At 30.3% G+C, this 22,740-nt stretch overlaps 1 protein-coding gene across 3 annotated transcripts; it reads right to left on the bottom strand.

Moving 5' to 3' along the window:
• Positions 1 to 3,433: 3,433 nt before the first annotated feature.
• LOC144546487 (uncharacterized) lies at positions 3,434 to 18,003 on the bottom strand. 3 transcript variants are annotated; one of them, XM_078295040.1, is made up of 3 exons: positions 17,764 to 18,003; positions 11,039 to 11,149; positions 3,434 to 3,717 (listed from the first exon to the last, which is right to left on the bottom strand). In XM_078295040.1, the coding sequence occupies exons 1-3, from the start codon at positions 17,923 to 17,925 to the stop codon at positions 3,592 to 3,594; spliced, it is 399 nt and encodes a 132-aa protein (XP_078151166.1). In that variant the 5' UTR covers positions 17,926 to 18,003; the 3' UTR covers positions 3,434 to 3,591. The 3 variants fall into 3 exon arrangements, 2 of the variants coding, with proteins under 2 accessions (XP_078151166.1, XP_078151165.1); XR_013508795.1 differs by lacking the exon at positions 3,434 to 3,717 and adding an exon at positions 10,888 to 10,996 and having other exon boundaries at positions 17,764 to 17,962; XM_078295039.1 differs by lacking the exons at positions 3,434 to 3,717; positions 11,039 to 11,149 and adding an exon at positions 10,888 to 10,996 and having other exon boundaries at positions 17,593 to 17,965.
• Between the last annotated feature and the right edge of the window lie 4,737 nt (positions 18,004 to 22,740).

Below are 22,740 nucleotides of genomic sequence, written 5' to 3'. Positions count from 1 at the left end.
TAATACAATTATGACTATATGAAAATATTTTTTTGCTACAATATCAAAAACTGATTCTCATGCAATTAAAAGTTATATCTTAGAATATTTATATACAAAACATTCCTTGCTTAGTCATATACGAGTTAAATACAAATAAGCAGTTGGCATGCAGTGCCCAATGTGAATTAATAAAATAAAATAAAAATGATGCTTGTTGGACCTCCTTTAGGTTCGATGATCTACTTTAAGATTTGTGCCCTCAGTTTTAATATTCATACGCCTTTGCATCAATTTTGAAGCGAATCAGACGGTTATGGAGTCCATTAACCCAAAAGTAGATCAATTAATTAGTTAAACATAATTACAGATTTCGAGGTCAACTTCATTTGTTTAGCTCACAACTTCAGATTGCTTATCTTAAAGCCACTGGATAAAATTGAAATTTTCTCCATAGAAATTAGATCTAAGTGATAAATAATTTGTACATATCAGAAAAATTTTAAATCCAACTTTCTTGAACGCAGTACTTCACCTAAAATATGTATAAATAATTTGTACATATCTGGAAAATTTGAAATGAAATCAGAAAGCCACGCCTATAGGCTATATGTTTGATTTTTTGATTCCATAGAAAGAGTGTTTGAATTTTCGATTCCATAGAAAGAGTGTTTGATTTTTCGATTCCATAGAAAGAGTGTTTGATTATTTTATTTTAGAAATTTAGTAAAAGCATTATCTGGAACTAGAAAAGGTGTTTGATTTTTCGATTCCATAGAAATAATTTAATCATTATATTCCTTTGATAAAAAAATTAATATTTTTTTTCTGGCCAAGGTATATATTATAAAATGAATTGTACCATCACTTTTATTTTTTTTGGAAATGCTTAAAGAAATTGAATCAATGGTAAGTTTTCTTCTATGGATTAAGAAAATAAAATAATTAAGTGATAAAGAATGCAGCTGCTAACTGTGGAGAAATAAATTGATAGAAAATGATAAAAATGAAGAAGACTTTAAGGAGTTTATCTTTATAAGAGTATTATTGTTTGTGAAAAATTAAATGCGACAAATCAACTATGGATAGAGGGATTTTGGCTTAAGAATTTAAGCTTCTTATGAGCTTTAATCTCATCTAAAAAAATATTTAGTTGGATAATTAAGATCGATATGGCCTAATGATGTGCTTAAACAAGTAGTGCTTTGGCTGAAAGAATAAGACTTGGGCCAGCGAAAAAAGATTCAGACTACACTCAAAGCAAAAAGGTAGAGCTTGGGCTGAAATAAAATTTTCTCCCACACTAAAACTGACGCATAGGCGAAAAATAATTGCTTTCTCTTTAAATATGACCGAATAGGCCCCATCAGATGGAACAAAGATGGATTTAAACCCAACCCCATTTCCCCCTCTTGACTAAATTACCGATTAATTCAAAAGGATCACAAGATAACTTTGTTCATGACTCAAGTGCATATTTTTGCATATTTTGTTAATTTAGAAAGTTAAAAGTTACAAGTTCCTTTGTGTTTAAATGGTAGCAAAATTAATAGCTTATTTAATTACATTCCTTAAAAAATAATTAAAAAATAATAAAAAAAATGAAAAGTTAGGTCTCACAACCAAATAAAATTCAACCATTTGGAGAAGTGGGTTAATTTAGGCAAATTTATCAGTCTAAAGATCAACATATTCCATATTAATTCGGCTCAATTAAACCACATTTGATGGAATAACTGAAGCCCAAAGACCTTATTCCACTATTTAATTCACAACCAAACATTTTTGCACTAGCTAGCAGAGATGTTATACGGTAATAATTTTATTCCATGATTTTTGTTCTCAATAAATTTTAAATCTAAAATTAATTGCCAATGACTTCTAATAAAAAAAATTAAGCAGATGATTTTTTTTTCAATTTTTTTTGTCTAATTTACACGAAATCCTTAGGTTATACAAATTTGCAAGTGTATGCATGACGACTATATATAATAGATATTTACTTCAATTTGTGTACAATTTTCCAAAACAATAAATAGAATAACCAACATAAAATTAAAGCCGTTTTTTTTCATACAACTATAAGCTTTTTCTTTTTAGAATATATATAAGTCCATTTTCAATTAAATATCTACAAAAAAAATATTTCTTTCGAATTTTCAAATCCATAACTTTTTACATAAAAAAATATTTCTTTCGAAATTTCAAATCTATAACGGTCGATCCGAACCGTTCATCTTGTTCTCCATATTAATATGTGTTTCGAGACCAAATTTTACATTTTTTGAAAATTTTTTACTAATTTTTTAGATAGGTAGAAAATCAAATATCTGAATGGTGCAGGATTTTTTAGATCAAGTGATTTTCTATCTATCTAAAAAAATAGTAAATAATTTCTAAAAAATGTAAAATTTGGTCTCCAAACACATATTAACATGGAGAACAAGATGAACGGTTCGAATTGGCCAGTAGGATTTTGAAAACTCAAATATTGAGCCGTAGCACCGTAGCCCTCTATGCAACGTCCTATAGCACCGTAGCCATACTCTTTTTGTTAATAGATAAAATATTGATTATATATTATATACAACTACAAAGTTATATCATAGATGATCTCTCTCTCTCTCTATACGTATAGGACTATAGGGGTAGGTGGAGAGATACTAACAGCTCAATCTACACGTCGCTGTTGTCATCTACACATTCCTTAATCAAATATAAGGTATATATAAGGTCAAGTGATGAATAGACTAAAAGCAACTTCTAGAACATAGCCACTTCACCTCAATTATGTATGTAATTTTAACATATCCGGACAATTTGAAATGACATTAGAAAACTACGTACGTAATTGACTAAGATCATATATGTTGTTGAAGTTTTATAGATATCTGAGAATTTATAAAAAATTAACACTTCAGCCTCTCATTTGCTAAAAAAAACAAAGTAATACGTACGTAATTAATCTCTCTCACTTCAGCCTCTCATTTTCTTTTGTTTATTTATTATTATATTTTTTAAATTTTCTAGATAATTTTAAATGTTACTAAAAAACTCTCTCGACAAACACAATTGGTAAACTAATGTTTCTTCGTGTGAAATAACATATGTTCAAAATTCAATATTAGCTACAATATTAAGAACAAAAAAAAGAGATTTTACTATAAAAATAAAATAAATGTCATTATAAAATTAATAAACATAAGAACATGTGTTCAATGGGATTAATTCCTGATGAAGTAGTATTATTTTGATCAATTCTTTGTACAAGATACAATTGTTACTCATGTCTGATCATTAATTTGCACATATTTCATGAACCAATGGTGCACAAATGTACACACACTGCAAGATATAATGAATCCTTGAATTTCATTGAGCTTCTAGTCAAGTCTAGAAACTTTCAGATCCATCCAAATCACCACATACAGAAAATTTTGATTTTTTGATTTGAAAGGTTGATGTCATTCATAGACTTCAATCCTAAGTAAATATCACAATTTTCCAAATCTCTTTTGAATGGTAGTTTTCAGCTTTGACCAATAGTTACAACTTACAACCCTAATTTCATCTGATCTTATTATAAATACCAATACAACTTGCTATCAAACCTCAAGTTACAACACACACAAGTGAAATCAAACTATAAAGAGAAGGAAGAGATGCACCGTCCGAATCCGCATTCACCGCCTCCGCCAGGCCCACAAGCACCTCCGTCGCCTCCTGGCCCACATCCGCCTCCACCAGGCCCACATCCACCACCACCAGGCCCACATGAGCCGCCACCCCCTCATGTTTCACATCCTGGCCCACCTCCGCCTGAGGTTCCACCTCCCGGCCCACCTCCGCCCCATCATCCACATGGCCACCCACACCCCTGAGATATGTGTTTGTTAAATTAATATATTTGTATGCTAGTTTGTAATATGGAGAGCCAGGCATGATCTTATCTTATTTATGTATGCACCTACGTTTGTAATGTATCTATCTATATGAATAAATGAATGAGCTCCATATGATCTTACTGTGATGGATTGGTTTCTTTGTGTGAACCGGGAGTATACTAATTAATGGATATCGGATCAAATTTAGTTTGATCTCCAATGCATTAAAATTTGTACATACAAATTTATTAATTTTGTATAAGCTGTGGGGGTAAACTTTTTTAAAGCCCGTTAACAATTGGGTAGAATTTAATTTTGGGCTTTTCTGGGTATATATTGTTTGGGCCTCCAGCTTATTTCTTATTTTCCTGATTATTGTGCTAAATTTTGTTTTTATTTCCATATATGAAAGTTTAATCTAAAATGAATTCCGAATATTTTTTAATTACTATTTTAATTATTTTAAAATTATGATCTTATCATTAAATTTGAGAAATTCAATTCTTATCATCCACGCAGATTTGATCTATGCAAAAATCAAAACCATATGCGCAGATTTGATTTTTGCGTCACCTCCCATCACCGGATGACCTATGTTTGTCCATATGTTGAAAAAATTAAGCTACCTTTTGATGAAGAAATTCCATTTGAAAATCCCATAAGTAAAAAAAATTAAGCCCAGTCCATAAGCTATTCTTGATTGAAGGCTGTTTTTAATTTATACAGTAAACAAGGTTACAATTAAGATTTTAGGCTGCGCTGAGTTTATATATTTATGTAATACATTTATATTTTTCTTTTCGTGACAATTCATCTTCAATAACTTAACTTTGTCTTTGTCAAACATATAGGTAACAAACACAAATATTTGTTTTCAAAATCTTTCCCAGGGAATATACAAGAAAATATGATAATAAAAGGGAGTTAGGGACCAGTGTAGGGACATGAAAACAAAGAAATATGGGTTTCAAGGAAAAAATGACTATGGTTATTCAAATGTTGCATCCATGCATGCGCATGTTTAAAGTCATGTACTTAATTTAGTAGCTCGATCTCATAATCAACACATCAATTTCATAATTAATTAATTTTAGGTAGCTATAGCAAGTAGTAAACGTGTCGAAAACATGCATAAACATGTTTAGCACATATCTTAATCGAACACATGTCAACCCGACCTGAATACAAACTTAATTAAGGGTAAGCTAAATAGTAAATGCAGAAAAATATGGTAAGGAAAGGGGGCCATGTTCTATATTAGATATGTATCGTTCGATATGTGTCAAAATTTGTGCATTTGGTTTAAAACTTTATAATTAGTAAATGCACTGCAAAAATATTAGTTTGATGAAATTTAATGGCGTTAAGTTTAAGCCCATATATAGTTGAATTAAGCCCATAATACTATTTTTTTTTTGTCTATGACAATTCATATTGAAGAACTTATCTTTGTCAAAACTATAAAGTGCTGAAGTTTTCCCAATATATATTTAAATTCTAAATGAATTGAAGAACTATATTTTTTATCAAATAAATACAAATACTCGTTTTCAAAATCTTTCATAGGACAATACACGAAAACATGACAATAAAAAGGAATCAGGAACCAGTAGGGACAACCAAAAAGGATGGATATATTTATGCACATGATATACAAATATGGTTATTTAAATGTAGCATCCATGCATGCGCATGTATACAAGTCATGTACTTTTGGTTGCTCTCATAATCAACACATCATTATCATAATTAACTAGTTTTGGGTAGCAAGTAATGAACGTGTCAAAGACATGTATAAACATGTTTAGCACAACTTGTAATTCGACACGTGTCGACTAGACCCGAATATAAACTTAATTAAGGTTAAGCTAAATAGTATATGCACTATAAAAAATTATGGGAAGCTAAGGGTGTTCAATGAGTATCAAATCAAATTCAATTTGATGTTAGATCTATACGTACCATTCGATCTGTGTCAAAATTTATGCATTCAGCTTAAAACTTTATAATTTTAATGGTTCTTATGAATCATAACGCGGATCAAAAAGTTTAGATCAGACATCAAGCTAAATTTGAACCGATACTCATTGGCATATTTAGCACATCTCTTAATCTGACACGTGTCAACCGATGAGCCTGAAAGTAATCTTCAGGGTTCTCATTTCTCTCCTCTCCTCTACATTTACAACTCTCCAAAGCATCCTTAACAGTAACTAAAAATAAAACATCTAGAAAACCATTCTCTTTTATAGTATCTTTGTTTCTCTCCTTATTAAACCATGGCGGCACTTCATGTTGCGTTGCCGCTCGAAACAAACTTCATGATTCAAGATGATTTGCCTTTGCCGGCCACTCACCGCATGACGTGCTTTGGTTGCAGTTTCTCGAGAGCCGCGCTGCAGTACCGGGTTCTAGAAGACGAAGAGAAAGAGAAAGTTGGAAATGTGAGATGCCTTCCTGCTAATAGCAAATGGAGATCTCTTGTGAATAGTGCAAGTATGAAGAACAGAATCAGTTCGATGAATTCTAATAAGCATGATTTTAGCTATGATTTGAGGGGTTATAATTTGAATTTTGAAGAAGAGAATCAGTATTAAGTATTTATTGTGTTATTTCTTTCTTTGCTGTTCATTTCTTATTTCATTATTTTTTATTTGATGATTTATTGGTTTTTTATTCAGTAATGTATATATATATTCTATCATTTTTTATCTACTAATTTTATATCAGGAGTAAGTCTATGGTACTATGCATATCACGGGTTGGTCCGTGCTACGGCTCAATATTTGAGTTTTCAAAATTCTAATGTTCGATCCGAACCGTTCATCTTGTTCTCCATATTAATATGTGTTTGGAGACCAAATTTTACATTTTTTGAAATTGTTTTATTATTTTTTTAGATATTTAGAAAATCACTTGATCTGAAAATTCTGGACCATCCAAAAACAGTGATTTTCAATAAATCTAAAAAAATAGTAAACAAATTTCAAAAAATATAAAATTTGGTCTCCAAACCAAGGTTCTAAATAGCGATTATAGCGGCATAGCGGGGAGACCAAAAAAAAAAGCTATTGCGAATAGCGTAGCTATAGCGGAAGCTATCACACATAGCGATTTTCCATTTTCAAACTTTATATTCTATATTTCTACTAATTATCAACATAATCAATATTAGAGAATTGATGTAACAACTAAATTACAACTAATCTAAGTCTATATTTTTTATCAATTACGCAAATAAGAATGAAAAAAATCTAAAAAGTAACATTATTTAATAGTTTATACTTCATGGTATTACATATTATAATAGACAAAGAGCAATTAATTTTATAAGGTAAATGAAGTCAATATACATATTTAAACATTTTATAATTATAATAATAATCAAAATCAGCTTTCAATTGAAACGAACGATAATAATTTTACAAACGAATACTATAAAAAGAATAATCAAAATGAATAATTAGTATTTGAATATTTCTCGATATAGAATGAAAGAATAAATCACAAATAAAAATAGAAGCATATAGTTTGGTTTAGTATACTTATCGTAGAAGACCATATAGCATTAGAAATAAGAATAGAAGTACAGAAGTCCATATAAATTGCAAAAAAAAAACCATGTAGCATAGCGGTAGCTATAGCGGGTCTCATATAGCGGTAATAGCGGTCAGCTATTATAGCTATAGCGGTCGTAGCTGAGTTAGCGCAATTTTATCTCATAGCTTAGCGTTTATGGTCCAGAAAAGCTATAGCGTAGCTATAGCGCCGCTATAGCTAGCTATTTAGAAGCCTGCTCCAAACACATATTAATATGGAGAACAAGATGAACGGTTCGGATCGAACATTAAAATTTTGAAAACTCAAATATTGAGCCGTAGCACGGACCAACCCGTGATATGCATAGTACCATAGACTCACCCTTATATCAGTATATAATTGCTTAATTTATGATTCATGCAGTGATTAATGTTTACTGCGGTTTAGCTTAGTTTTTAATCTGTTTCATTAAATAAAATAAACAAAGCCCCCATGTTAGCTAGTACTAGTACAGCTCCAAATTCTAGTAGAAGGTACAAATTGCCACATGCAATGTTGTCTCGGATAAAAAAAAATTAATATCCAATAGATTTATTTTTATCCTGATTAAATTATGTTGTTGGTAGCTGTAATAAATGCGATGGCAAAAATATATTTTAATTAGATTATTTAATATAATTATGACTATATGACAATATCTTTTTACTACAATATCAAAAACTGATTCTCATGCAACTAAAAGTTATATCTTTGAATATTTATATATGAAACATTCCTTTCTTAGTCATATATGAGTTAAATACAAATGAGCAGTTGGCATGCAGCGCCCAATGTGAATTAATAAAATAAAATAAAATCTCGAGTTCTCCAATAGAGTTGGAGTACTAATGAATAAAATAAAAATGATGCATGTTGGACCTCATTTAGGTTCGATGATCTACTTTAAGATTTCAACTTTAAAATAGATTGGACGGTTATGGAGTCCATTAACCCAAAAGTTGATCTATTAATTAGTCAAACATAATTACAGATCTCGAGGTCAACTTCATTTGTTTAGCGTACAACTTCAGATTGCCTGTCTATAGCCACCTCGTCATGTGTACTAAATGACAATAAGAAATGATTAACTAAAATAGTCTGTTATTCGACCTGTTCAATATTTAACTAATTTACTGAGCTACTTAGTTCGAAATTTCGAATGCGATTTTTTAAAATTTTGATTTGGTAGCACTTCAGTCGAAGTGCTACCGAAAGCATATTAGTCAATATCTCTGTATATACATATATATTGAACAACTAAGTAACACTAATTAATAACAAATAATAGAATTGAAGTGAGAAACTTGTAATTACCTTCATTTTGAAAGAATGTTTGATTTTTCAATTCCATAGAAAGAGTGTTTGATTTTCCGATTCCATAAAAAGAGTGTTTGATCTTTTAATTTTAGAAATTTAGTAAAAACATTATCAGAAATTAGAAGGAGAGTTTGATTTTTCGATTCCATAGAAAGAACCTAATAATTCTACTCCTTTGATAAATAATTTAATATATTTTTTGGCCAAGGTATATATTATAAAATGAATCGTACCATCAATTTTGTTTCTTTGAAAATGCCTAAAGAAATCGAATCAATGGTTCATTTTCTTCTCTGGATTAAAAATAATAATAATTAAGTGATAAAGAATGCAGCTGCTAGCTGTGGAGAGAGAAATGGATAGAAAATGATAAAAATGAAGACTATAAGAAATTTATCTTTATAAGAGTATTATTGTTCCTGGAAAATTAAATGAGACAAATGAGCAAAATTAATAGCTTATTTAATTACATTCCTTAAAAAACAATTGAAAAATAAAAATAAAAAGTTAGGTCTCACAACCAAATAAAATTAAACCATCTGGAGAAGTAGGTTAATTTAGGCGAATTTACCAGTCTAAAGATCAACATATTCCATATCAATCTGGTTCAATTAAACCACATTTGATGAAATAACTGAAGCCTAAATACCTTATTTCACTATTTAAGTCACAACCAAACATTTTTGCACTAGCTAGTAGAGATGTTACACGGTAATAATTTTATTCCATGACTTTTGTTCTCAATAAATTTAAATCTAAAATTAATTGCCAATGAATTCTAATAAAAAAATTAAGCAGATGATTTTTTTTAATCTTTTGTCTAATTTACACGAAATCTTTGCAAGTGTATGACGGCTATATATAATATGTTATTCACTTTAATTTGTCTACAATTTACCAAAACAATAAACAGAATAACCAACATTAAATTAAACCCTCTTTTTTTCATACAATTATAAGCTTTTTCTTTTTAGAATATATATAAGTCCATTTTAAATTTAAATATCTACAAAAAAAAATTCCTTTCAAATTTCAAATCCATAACTTTTTAGATAAAACACATTATTTTTTGTTAATAGATAAAATACTGATTAAATATTATATACAATTACAAAGTTATATCATAGATCGATGATCTTATCTCTCTCTCTCTGGATATATATGACTCTATAAGGGTAGGTGGAGAGATAACTAACAGCTCAATCCACACGTCCCTGTTGTCATCTACACATGCATTCCTTTCTTAATCATATATAAGGTATATATTTAGGTCACGTGATGAATAGACTAAAAGCAACTTCTAGAACATATATAGCCAGATCACCTAATTATGTATATAATTTTAACATATCCAGACAACTTGAAATGACATAAGAAAACTACGTAATTGACTAAGATCATATATGTTGCTGAAGTTGTATAAATATCTGAGAATTTATAAATAAATAAACACTTCAACCCCTCATTTGCTAAAAAAAAAAGGTAATATGTCATTCAGTTAGAGACATGCATGTTTTTCTTTTTTCAAATATTTTCTTTTATTTATTATTATATTTTTTTATTTTTGGACAATTTTAAATGTTACTAAAGAACTCTCGACAAACACAATTAGTTAACTAATGTTTGTTCGGGTGAAATATCATAGGTTCAAAATTCAATATTAGCTACAATTTAAGGAAAAAAAAAACAGAGATTTTAGTATAAAATAAATAAATGTCATTATACAATTAATAAACAAAAGAACATGTGTTCAATGGAATTCCTGATGAAGTAGCATTTTTTGGATCAATTCTTTGTACAAGATACAATTGTTACTCTTGTCTGATCATTTGCACATATTTCATGAACCAATGGTGCACAAAGTTACACACACTGCAAGATATAATGGATCCTTGAATTCCATTAAGCTTTTATCCAAGTCTAGAAACTTACAGATCCATCCAAACTACCACTTACAGAAAAATTGATTTTTGGATTTCAAAGGTTGATGTCATTCATAGACTTCCATCCTAAGTAAATGTCAAAATTTCCCAAAACTCTTTTGAATGGTAGTTTTGAGCTTTGACCAACAGTTGCAATCCTAATTTCAACTGATCTTATTATAAATATCAATACAACTTACAAAACACAAGTTAAATCAAACTATAAAGAGAAGGAAGAGATGTACTATCCAAATCCGCATTGGCCGCCACCCCCGGACCCACACGCACCTCCGCCACCTCCTGGCCCGCATCCGCCTCCACCAGGCCCATATCCACCACCCCCGGGCCCACACGCACCTCCACCACCTCCTGGCCCGCATCCACCACCACCGGGCCCACATGCGCCGCCACCGCCTCATGTTTTGTATCCCAGCCCACCTCCGCCTCACGTTCCACCTCCCGGTCCACCTCCGCTCCATCATCGACCACATCATCATCCACATGGCCACCCATACCCATGAGATATGTGTTTGTTAAATTAATATATTTGTATGCTAGTTTGTAATATGGAGAGCCAGGCATGATCTTATCTTATTTATGTATGTACCTACGTTTCTAATGTATCTATCTATATCAATAAATGAATGAGCTCCATGCCTCCATATGATCTTATTTTGATGGGTTTCTTTGTGTGAACCGGAAGTGTACCAATGAATATGGGATCAAATTTAGTTCGATCTCTAATGCATTAAAATTTGTGCATACGATATATTTTTTTAATACAAATAATATCTTAATACGGATCAAACGAATCTGATCAAACATTGAACTGAATTGGTAACCAAATTAATTTTGTATAAGCTGTGGGGTAAACTTTTTTAAAGCCCGTTAACAATAGTATAACAGGATAGAATTTAATTTTGGGCTTTTCTGGTATTGTTTGGGCCTCCAGCTTATTTCTTATTTTCCTGAGTATTGTCCTCAAAATTTTCTTTATTTCCATCAAAGTTTAATCTAAAATGAATTCCGAATATTTTTTAATTACTATCTTAATTACTTTGTAATTAAGATCTTATCATTAATTTTTGAGATATTCAATTCTTATCATAAACACAGATTTGATCTACGCAAAATCAAAAGCATATGCGGAGATTTGATTTTGCGTCACCTCCATTAACCGGATGACCTATGTTTATGCATATTAATTTTGAAAAAATTAAGCTACTTTTAGATGAAAAAAATTCCATTTGCAAATCCCATTTGTAAAAAAACTTAAGCCCAGCCCATAAGCTATTCTTGATTGAAGCCTGTTTTATACAGTAAACAAGGTTACAATTAAGATTTTAGGCTGCGCTGAGTTTATATATTTGGGTAATACATTTAATTTTTCTTTTTGTGACAATTAATCTTCAATAACTTAACTTTTTCTTTGTCAAAAATATAGAGTACTAATATTGTTGAGGTTATAACAAATACAAATATTCGTGTTCAAAATCTTTCCCAGGGAATATACAAGAAAATATGATAATAAAAGGTAATTAGGGACCAGTAGCTAGGGACATGAAAACAAAGAAATATGGGTTTCAAGAAAAAAAGGAGTATGGTTATTGCATCCATGCATGCGCATGTTTAAAGTCATGTACTTAATTTAGTAGCTCTCATAATTAATTAATTGTAGGTAGCAAGTACTAAATGTGTCAAAAACATGCGTAAACATGTTTAGCACATATCTTAATCGAACACGTGTCAAACCGACCTGAATACAAACTTAATTAAGGGTAAGCTAAATAGTAAATGCACAGCAAAATATGGTAAGCAAAGGGGGCCATGTTCTATGAGCATCAGATCAAATCCGGTTCGATATTAGATATGTATCGTTCGGTATGTGTCAAAATTTGTGCATTTGGTTTAAAACTTTATAATTAGTAAATGCACTGCAAAAATATTAGTTTGATGAAATTTAATGGCGTTAAGTTTAAGCCCATAATATTAATTTTTTTGTCCATGACAATTCATATTGAAGAACTTAATTATCTTTGTCAAAACTATAAAGTGCTGAATTTCTCCCAATATATATTTAAATTCTAAATGAATTGAAGAACTATATTTTTTTTATCAAATAAATACAAATACTCGTTTTCAAAATCATTCATAGGACAATACACGAAAACATGACAATAAAAAGGAATCAGGAACCAGTAGGGACAACCAAAAAGGATGAATATATTTATGCACATGATATACAAATATGGTTATTTAAATGTAGCATCCATGCATGCGCATGTATACAAGTCATGTACTTTTGGTTGCTCTCATAATCAACACATCATTATCATAATTAACTAGTTTTGGGTAGCAAGTGATGAACGTGTCAAAGACATGTATAAACATGTTTATCACATCTCATAATTCGACACGTGTCGACTAGACCTGAATACAAACTTAATTAAGGGTAAGCTAAATAGTATATGCACTATAAAAAATTATGGGAAGATAAGGGCATGTTCAATGAGTATCAGATCAAATTCAATTTGATGTTAGATCTATACGTACCGTTCGATTTGTGTCAAAATTTGTGCATTCAGCTTAAAACTTTATAATTTTAATGGTTCTTATGAATCATAACGCGGATCAAAAAGTTCAGATCAGACATCAAGCTAAATTTGAACCGATACTCATCGGCATATTTAGCACATCTCTTAATCTGACACGTGTCAACCGATGAGCCTGAAAGTAATCTTCAGGGTTCTCATTTCTCTCCTCTCCTCTACATTTACAACTCTCCAAAGCATCCTTAACAGTAACTAAAAATAAAACATCTAGAAAACCATTCTCTTTTATAGTATCTTTGTTTCTCTCCTTATTAAACCATGGCGGCACTTCATGTTGCGTTGCCGCTCGAAACAAACTTCATGATTCAAGATGATTTGCCTTTGCCGGCCACTCACCGCATGACGTGCTTTGGTTGCAGTTTCTCGAGAGCTTCGCTGTAGTACCGGGTTCTAGAAGACGAAGAGAAAGAGAAAGTTGGAAATGTGAGATGCCTTCCTGCTAATAGCAAATGGAGATCTCTTGTGAATAGTGCAAGTATGAAGAACAGAATCAGTTCGATGAATTCTAATAAGCATGATTTTAGCTATGATTTGAGGGGTTATAATTTGAATTTTGAAGAAGAGAATCAGTATTAAGTATTTATTGTGTTATTTCTTTCTTTGCTGTTCATTTCTTATTTCATTATTTTTTATTTGATGATTTATTGGTTTTTTATTCAGTAATGTATATATATATTCTATCATTTTTTATCTACTAATTTTATATCAGGAGTGAGTCTATGGTACTATGCATATCACGGGTTGGTCCGTGCTACGGCTCAATATTTGAGTTTTCAAAATTCTAATGTTCGATCTGAACCATTCATCTTGTTCTCCATATTAATATGTGTTTGGAGACCAAATTTTACATTTTTTGAAATTGTTTTATTATTTTTTTAGATATTTAGAAAATCACTTGATCTGAAAATTCTGGACCATCCAAAAACAGTGATTTTCAATAAATCTAAAAAAATAGTAAACAAATTTCAAAAAATGTAAAATTTGGTCTCTAAACACATATTAATATGGAGAACAAGATGAACGGTTCGGATCGACCGTTAGAATTTTGAAAAGTCAAATATTGAGCCGTATTACGAGCAAAATCGTAATATGCATAGTACCATAGACTCACCCTTATATCAGTATATAATTGCTTAATTTATGATTCATGCAATGATTAATGTTTACTGAGGATTAGCTTAGTTTTTAATCTATTTCATTAAATAAAATAAACAAAGCCCCCATGTTAGCTAGTACTAGTACAGCTCCAAATTCTAGTAGAAGGTACAAATTGCCACATGCAATGTTGTCTCGGATAAAAAAAAAATTAATATCCAATAGATTTATTTTTATCCTGATTAAATTCTGTTGTTGGTAGCTGTAATAAATGTGATGGCAAAAATATATTTTAATTAGATTATTTAATACAATTATGACTATATGACAATATCTTTTTACTACAATATCAAAAACTGATTCTCATGCAACTAAAAGTTATATCTTTGAATATTTATATATGAAACATTCATTTCTTAGTCATATATGAGTTAAATACAAATGAGCAGTTGGCATGCAGCGCCCAATGTGAATTAATAAAATAAAATCTCGAGATCTCCAATAGAGTTGGAGTACTAATGAATAAAATAAAAATGATGCATGTTGGACCTCATTTAGGTTCGATGATCTACTTTAAGATTTCAACCTTAAAATAGATTGGACGGTTATGGAGTCCATTAACCCAAAAGTTGATCTATTAATTAGTCAAACATAATTACAGATCTCGAGGTCAACTTCATTTGTTTAGCTTACAATATCATATTGTCTGTCTGTAGCCACCTCGTCATGTGTACTAAATGACAATAAGAAATGATTAACTAAAATAGTCTGTTATTCTACCTGTTCAATATTTAACTAATTTACTGAGCTACTTAGTTCGAAATTTCAAATGCGATTTTTTAAAATTTTGATTCGGTAGCACTTCAGTCGAAGTGCTACCGAAAGCATATTAATCAATATCTCTATATATACATATATATTGAACAACTAAGTAACACTAATTAATAACAAATAATAGAAAGTAATAAACAATTGATGTGAGAAACTTGTAATTACCTTCATTTTGAAAGAGTGTTTGTTTTTTCAATTCCATAGAAAGAGTGTTTGATTTTTCGATTCCATAAAAAGAGTGTTTGATCTTTTTATTTTAGAAATTTAGTAAAAACATTATCAGAAATTAGAAGGAGAGTTTTATTTTTCGATTCCATAGAAAGAACCTAATAATTCTACTCCTTTGATAAAAATATATTTTTTGGCCAAGGTATATATTATAAAATTAATCGTACCATCAATTTTGTTTCTTTGAAAATGTCTAAAGAAATCGAATCAATGGTTCATTTTCTTCTATGGATTAAAAAAAATAATTAAGTGATAAAGAATGCAGCTGCTAGCTGTGGAGAGAGAAATGGATAGAAAATAATAAAAATGAAAAAGACTATAAGAAATTTATCTTTATAAGAGTATTATTGTTCCTGAAAAATTAAATGAGACAAATGAGCAAAATTAATAGCTTATTTAATTACATTCCTTAAAAAACAATTGAAAAATAAAAATAAAAAGTTAGGTCTCACAACCAAATAAAATTAAACCATCTGGAGAAGTAGGTTAATTTAGGCGAATTTACCAGTCTAAAGATCAACATATTCCATATTAATCTGACTCAATTAAACCACATTTGATGAAATAACTGAAGCCTAAATACCTTATTTCACTATTTAAGTCACAACCAAACATTTTTGCACTAGCTAGTAGAGATGTTACACTGTAATAATTTTATTCCATGACTTTTGTTCTCAATAAATTTAAATCTAAAATTAATTGCCAATGAATTCTAATAAAAAAATTAAGCAGATGATTTTTTTTAATCTTTTGTCTAATTTACACGAAATCTTTGCAAGTGTATGACGGCTATATATAATATGTTATTCACTTTAATTTGTCTACAATTTATCAAAACAAATAAACAGAATAACCAACATTAAATTAAAGCGTTTTTTTTCATACAACTATAAGCTTTTTCTTTTTAGAATATATATAAGTCCATTTTAAATTTAAATATCTACAAAAAAAAATTCCTTTCAAATTTCAAATCCATAACTTTTTAGATAAAACACATTATTTTTTGTTAATAGATAAAATACTGATTAAATATTATATACAATTACAAAGTTATATCATAGATCGATGATCTCTCTCTCTCTCTCTCTTGATATATATGACTCTATAAGGGTAGGTGGAGAGAGAACTAACAGCTCAATCCACACGTCCCTGTTGTCATCTACACATGCATTCCTTTCTTAATCATATATAATGTATATATTTAGGTCACGTGATGAATAGACTAAAAGCAACTTCTAGAACATAGCCAGATCACCTAATTATGTATATAATTTTAACATATCCAGACAACTTGAAATGACATAAGAAAACTACGTAATTGACTCAGATCATGTATGTTGCTGAAGTTTTATAGATATCTGAGAATTTATAAATAAATAAACACTTCAGCCCCTCATTTGCTAAAAAAAGGTAATATGTAAAGACATGCATGTTTTTTTTTTTTCAAATATTTTCTTTTATTTATTTATTATTATATTTTTTTTCGGACAATTTTAAATGTTACTAAAGAACTATGGACAAACACAATTGGTTAACTAATGTTTCTTCTGTGAAATATCATAGGTTCAAAATTCAATATGAGCTGCAATTTAAGAAAAAAGAAGAAGATATTTTAGTATAAAAAAAATTAAATGTCATTATACAATTAATAAACAAAAGAACATGTGTCCAATGGGATTCCTGATGAAGTAGCATTTTTTGGATCAATTCTTTGTACAAGATACAATTGTTACTCTTGTCTGATCATTTGCACATATTTCATGAACCAATGGTGCACAAAGTTACACACACTGCAAGATATAATGGATCCTTGAATTCCATTAAGCTTTTATCCAAGTCTAGAAACTTACAGATCCATCCAAACTACCACTTACAGAAAAATTGATTTTTGGATTTGAAAGGTTGATGTCATTCATAGACTTCCATCCTAAGTAAATGTCAAAATTTCCCAAATCTCTTTTGAATGGTAGTTTTGAGCTTTGACCAACAGCAATCTTAATTTCAACTGATCTTATTATAAATACCAATACAACTTGCTATCAAACCCCAAGTTACAAAACACACAAGTTAAATCAAACTATAAAGAGAAGGAAGAGATGTACTATCCAAATCCGCATTGGCCGCCACCACCGGACCCACACGCACCTCCGCCACCTCCTGGCCCGCATCCGCCTCCACCAGGCCCATATCCACCACCCCCGGGCCCACACGCACCTCCACCACCTCCTGGCCCGCATCCACCACCACCGGGCCCATATCCACCACCACCGGGCCCACATGCGCCGCCACCGCTTCATGTTTTGTATCCCGGCCCACCTCCGCCTCACGTTCCACCTCCCGGTCCACCTCCGCTCCATCATCGACCACATCATCATCCACATGGCCACCCATACCCATGAGATATGTGTTTGTTAAATTAATATATTTGTATGCTTGCATTTTGAAAAGATATAGTTTGTAATATGGAGAGCCAGGCATGATCTTATCTTATTTATGTATGTACCTACGTTTCTAATGTATCTATCTATATGAATAAATGAATATGAGCTCCATATGATCTTATTTTGATGGGTTTCTTTGTGTGAACCGGAAGTGTACCAATGAATATCGGATCAAATTTAGTTCGATCTCTAATGCATTAAAATTTGTGCATACGATATATTTTTTTAATACAAATAATATCTTAATACGGATCAAACGAATCTGATCAAACATTGAACTGAATTGGTAAACAAATTAATTTTGTATAAGCTGTGGGGTAAACTTTTTTAAAGCCCGTTAACAATAGTATACCAGGATAGAATTTAATTTTGGGCTTTTCTGGTATTGTTTGGGCCTCCAGCTTATTTCTTATTTTCCTGATTATTGTGCTCAAAATTTTCTTTATTTCCATCAAAGTTTAATCTAAAATGAATTCCGAATATTTTTTAATTACTATCTTAATTACTTTGAAATTAAGATCTTATCATTAATTTTTGAGATATTCAATTCTTATCATAAACACAGATTTGATCTACGCAAAATCAAAAAAGCATATGCGCAGATTTGATTTTGTGTCACCTTCATTAACCGGATGACCTATGTTTATGCATATTTTGAAAAAAATAAGCTACTTTTGGATGAAAAAAATTCCATTTGCAAATCCCATTTGTAAAAAAAATTAAGCCCATCCCATAAGCTATTCTTGATTGAAGCCTGTTTTATACAGTAAACAAGGTTACAATTAAGATTTTAGGCTGCGCTGAGTTTATATATTTATGTAATACATTTAATTTTTCTTTGTCAAAAATATAGAGTACTAATATTGTTGAGGTTATAACAAATACAAATATTCGTGTTCAAAATCTTTCCCAGGGAATATACAAGAAAATATGATAATAAAAGATAATTAGGGACCAGTAGCTAGGGACATGAAAACAAAGAAATATGGGTTTCAAGAAAAAAAGGAGTATGGTTATTGCATCCATGCATGCGCATGTTTAAAGTCATGTACTTAATTTAGTAGCTATCATAATCAACCTACACATCAATTTCATAATTAATTAATTGTAGGCAGCAAGTACTAAACGTGTCGAAAACATGCGTAAACATGTATAGCACATATCTTAATCGAACACGTGTCAAACCGACCTGAATACAAACTTAATTAAGGGTAAGCTAAATAGTAAATGCACAACAAAATATGGTAAATAAAGGGGGCCATGTTCTATGAGCATCAGATCAAATCCGGTTCGATATTAGATATGTATCGTTCGGTATGTGTCAAAATTTGTGCATTTGGTTTAAAACTTTATAATTAGTAAATGCACTGCAAAAATATTAGTTTGATGAAATTTAATGGCGTTAAGTTTAAGCCCATAATATTAATTTTTTTGTCCATGACAATTCATATTGAAGAACTTAATTATCTTTGTCAAAACTATAAAGTGCTGAACTTCTCCCAATATATATTTAAATTCTAAATGAATTGAAGAACTATATTTTTTTTTATCAAATAAATACAAATACTCGTTTTCAAAATCTTTCATAGGACTATACACGAAAACATGACAATAATTAAGAAGGAATCAGAGACCAGTAGGGACAACCAAAAAGGATGGATATATATATGCACATGACATACAAATATGGTTATTCAAATGTAGCATCCATGCATGCGCATGTATACAAGTCATGTAGTTTTGGTTGCTCTCATAATGAACACATCATTTTCATAATTAACTAGTTTTGGGTAGCAAGAAATGAACGTGTCAAAGACATGTATAAACATGTTTACCACATCTCATAATCTAACACGTGTCGACCAGAGTACCAGACACGAATACAAACTTAATTAAGGGTAAGCTAAAATGTACATATGCAATATATAAAATTATTGGAAGCGAAGGGGGTACTTCAATGAGCATCAGATCAAGTTTGGTTTGATGTTACATTTGTACTGTTGGATCTATGTCAAGATTCGTGCATTCAGTTTAATTAGAAGTTTATAATTTTAATGGTTCCTACAAATCACAACATGGGTTGAAAAGTTCAGATCAGACATCAGGTCAAATTTGATCCGATACTCATCGGGTAACATCCTATATATTCCCCATAAATATTAATTCAATGATATGCATAAACATGTCTAGCACATCTCTTAATCTGACACGTGTCGACTGGATATGAAAAAAAAATAATTAATTAAATTAAAGTATGCTAATTAGTAAATGCACTGCAAAATATTAGTTTGATGAAATCAAATGGCGTGGCAAATTACATTCTTAATTGAAAGAATTATTAGAATGAGTTCAAATTGATTGGGAGCAATGTTGAAAAGTTGTGTCGGTCAGACCTTGAGCCAAGTGGTACAGTGAAACAATGTCGCAATCAACTAATCAAGGGGGGTGAAGGTGGTGAATTATCATGCATGGCGCACCGCACCTATGATGTGGATATATATCATAATGCATGTCGAGATCTGTGACAAGTTCAAGTCTTCACCTAAATAACAAAATAATAAAGGTGAAAAGACTGCCTAAACTCAAAGGATGTGCCAACTTTGTACAATCCTAATTAGCTAGGTCTATTTGCTTAGATTTTTGAAGGATGCGCGCACGAGTTCATTTATCCCAACTGCTAATTTTAATCTAGTTTAGGGAGCCAAATTAAATATTTAATATAATTGAGTAAAATTTAGGATGAAATATAATTTTATGAGCATAGTTCAAATGCATGTCTTATGTCTTTTATATTTCAATCATGTTTTACATTTTTTATCTTTGTTTTTAAAGTTTAAATAGATGATCCTTATATTTTTTTAAATTTTTTATTATTTTTCTAGATAGGTACAAAATCAGTAATTTCTGTATCTATCTAAGAAGTTAGCAAAAAAAATTCCTTGGAGATCATGTAAAGCAGTTCGAATTGACTATTTGAATTTTAAAAATAAAAATAAGAATATAAAGCATGAAAGATATGAAGCACGCATTTGAATCATGCTCATAATATTATATTTCATTCCAAATTTTACTTCATTTTATTAAATATTTTTGCTCGCAACTACTAGTTAATTTATCCCAACTAATAGATTTATTCTTTGTTTAGGAAGCCAATATATTTAATAGAATCGAGTAAGATTTAGGATGACATATAATTTTATAATTATTTTGAATTTTTAAGTATATTTATATTTTTTTTCCTAAAAAAAGAATATAAATAGAATCAAACTTCGGATAACATTTTTTTTAAGTATATATCTTCTAGATGTGATTATTTTATTAACTAATTGAGTTTACATATCTTTATTTCTTTAGTACATAATACCACCGAATCTACATACTGATGCTAGTTACATAGGTAAGTACATATTATTGAGGTAGAATATATAATGCACACAAAATATGTAATACATAATTAAAAACAATGCACTCAAGTACTAAACCTTATGTACAACTCATCATAAATTTGAATGAGAGGTTAAATTATAGCTAAATCTGTACTTAGTATGGCAGATTCAATTGGCATGCAACTAACCAAAGCACAAGAATGTACTTGACTCCTTGGTCAAAGATCCTCATTTGGAAATTCTCACCTGACCAAATCTTTTTGTCTCCCAATTTCTCCAATTTTCAATTTCAAATCCCCAATTACATGCATGCATGCTATCTAGACAAGTTCCAAGAGCTCAAAACCCCATGCCATACAAAACCTCCCAAAAATTGGGAATCCATGGATTAATTATCTCCAATTTTTCATTGTTTGTTCACAAATTATAGCATTTGGTTAAATTTAATATATATTTGTATAATGCGGTTATAATTCTAAAATAATTTGCTCTCTTGTTATGCATATACATATCTTAAATAAAAAAAATAAAGCTATATATAGAGAGAGAGATGGGCTACGGTACTTCGCAAAGTAAAACGAATATTTTACTTCACATTTATATCTTCAATTTCAAAGTTCAAGACGTCAATCTGAACCGTTCAAGTTGATCTCCATATTAAATTGTTATTGGAGACCAAATTTTACATTTTTTGGAAAAAATTTACTATTTCTTTAGAATTTTTGAAAATCGCTTCTTTTCAGAAAATTATGGACTATCAAAAACAGTGATTTTCAAAAATTCTAAAAAAATAGTAATTTTTTTTTCAAAAAATGTAAAATTTGATCTCCAAGCACAATTTAATATGGAGATCAACTTGAATGGTTCGGATCGATATTTCGAACTTTAAAATCACAAAATATGAGTGTGAAGTAAAACACTCATTTTACTTCAGGAAGCACCGTAACCCAACTCTCTCTCTCTCTCTCTCTCTCCCTGTATATATATATATATATATGAGGAGGGATCAAGTTACAACAATTTTTGAGTTACAACAAGTTACAACGACCATTTTCTACATTTTCAAAGTCCAAATCGTCGATCCAAACCGTTAGATGTGATCTCCACAATAAAATGTGCTTCCATACCAAAGTTTTACATTTTTTGAAATTTTTTTACTATTTATTAAGATGGGTACAAGAACTAGTCAAATTCAGACCATTGAATTTTGTACCCATCTTAATAAATAGTAAAAAAATTCCAAAAAATGTAAAATTTGGTATGGAATCACATTTTATTGTGGAGATCACATCTAACGGTTTGGATCGACGATTTAGACTTTGAAAATGTAGAAAATGATTGTTGTAACTTGTTGTAACTTGATCCCTCCTCTATATATATTTGAGGAGGGTTCTAATACCTCATGTCTTTCATATATACCTCATCATGCATACTTCATATTGTATATCTTCATTTTCAAAGTCCAA

Source organism: Carex rostrata, chromosome 29, assembly GCF_964058835.1.
Source record: "Carex rostrata chromosome 29, lpCarRost1.2, whole genome shotgun sequence".
Classification (NCBI taxonomy): domain Eukaryota; kingdom Viridiplantae; phylum Streptophyta; class Magnoliopsida; order Poales; family Cyperaceae; genus Carex; species Carex rostrata.
Note: the sequence above shows the minus strand (reverse complement) of the source record. Positions and strands in the feature narration are given on the sequence as shown.

Coding starts and splice junctions, on each gene's coding strand:
- LOC144546487 (XM_078295039.1), bottom strand. CDS start 17,925: ATGCCTGGCTCTCCATATTACAAACTATATCTTTTCAAAATGCAAGCA. Junction 10,997..17,592: donor CGGGCCAGGAGGTGGCGGAG/GTGCGTGTGGGT, acceptor GGCCTGGTGGAG/GCGGATGCGGGCCAGGAGGT.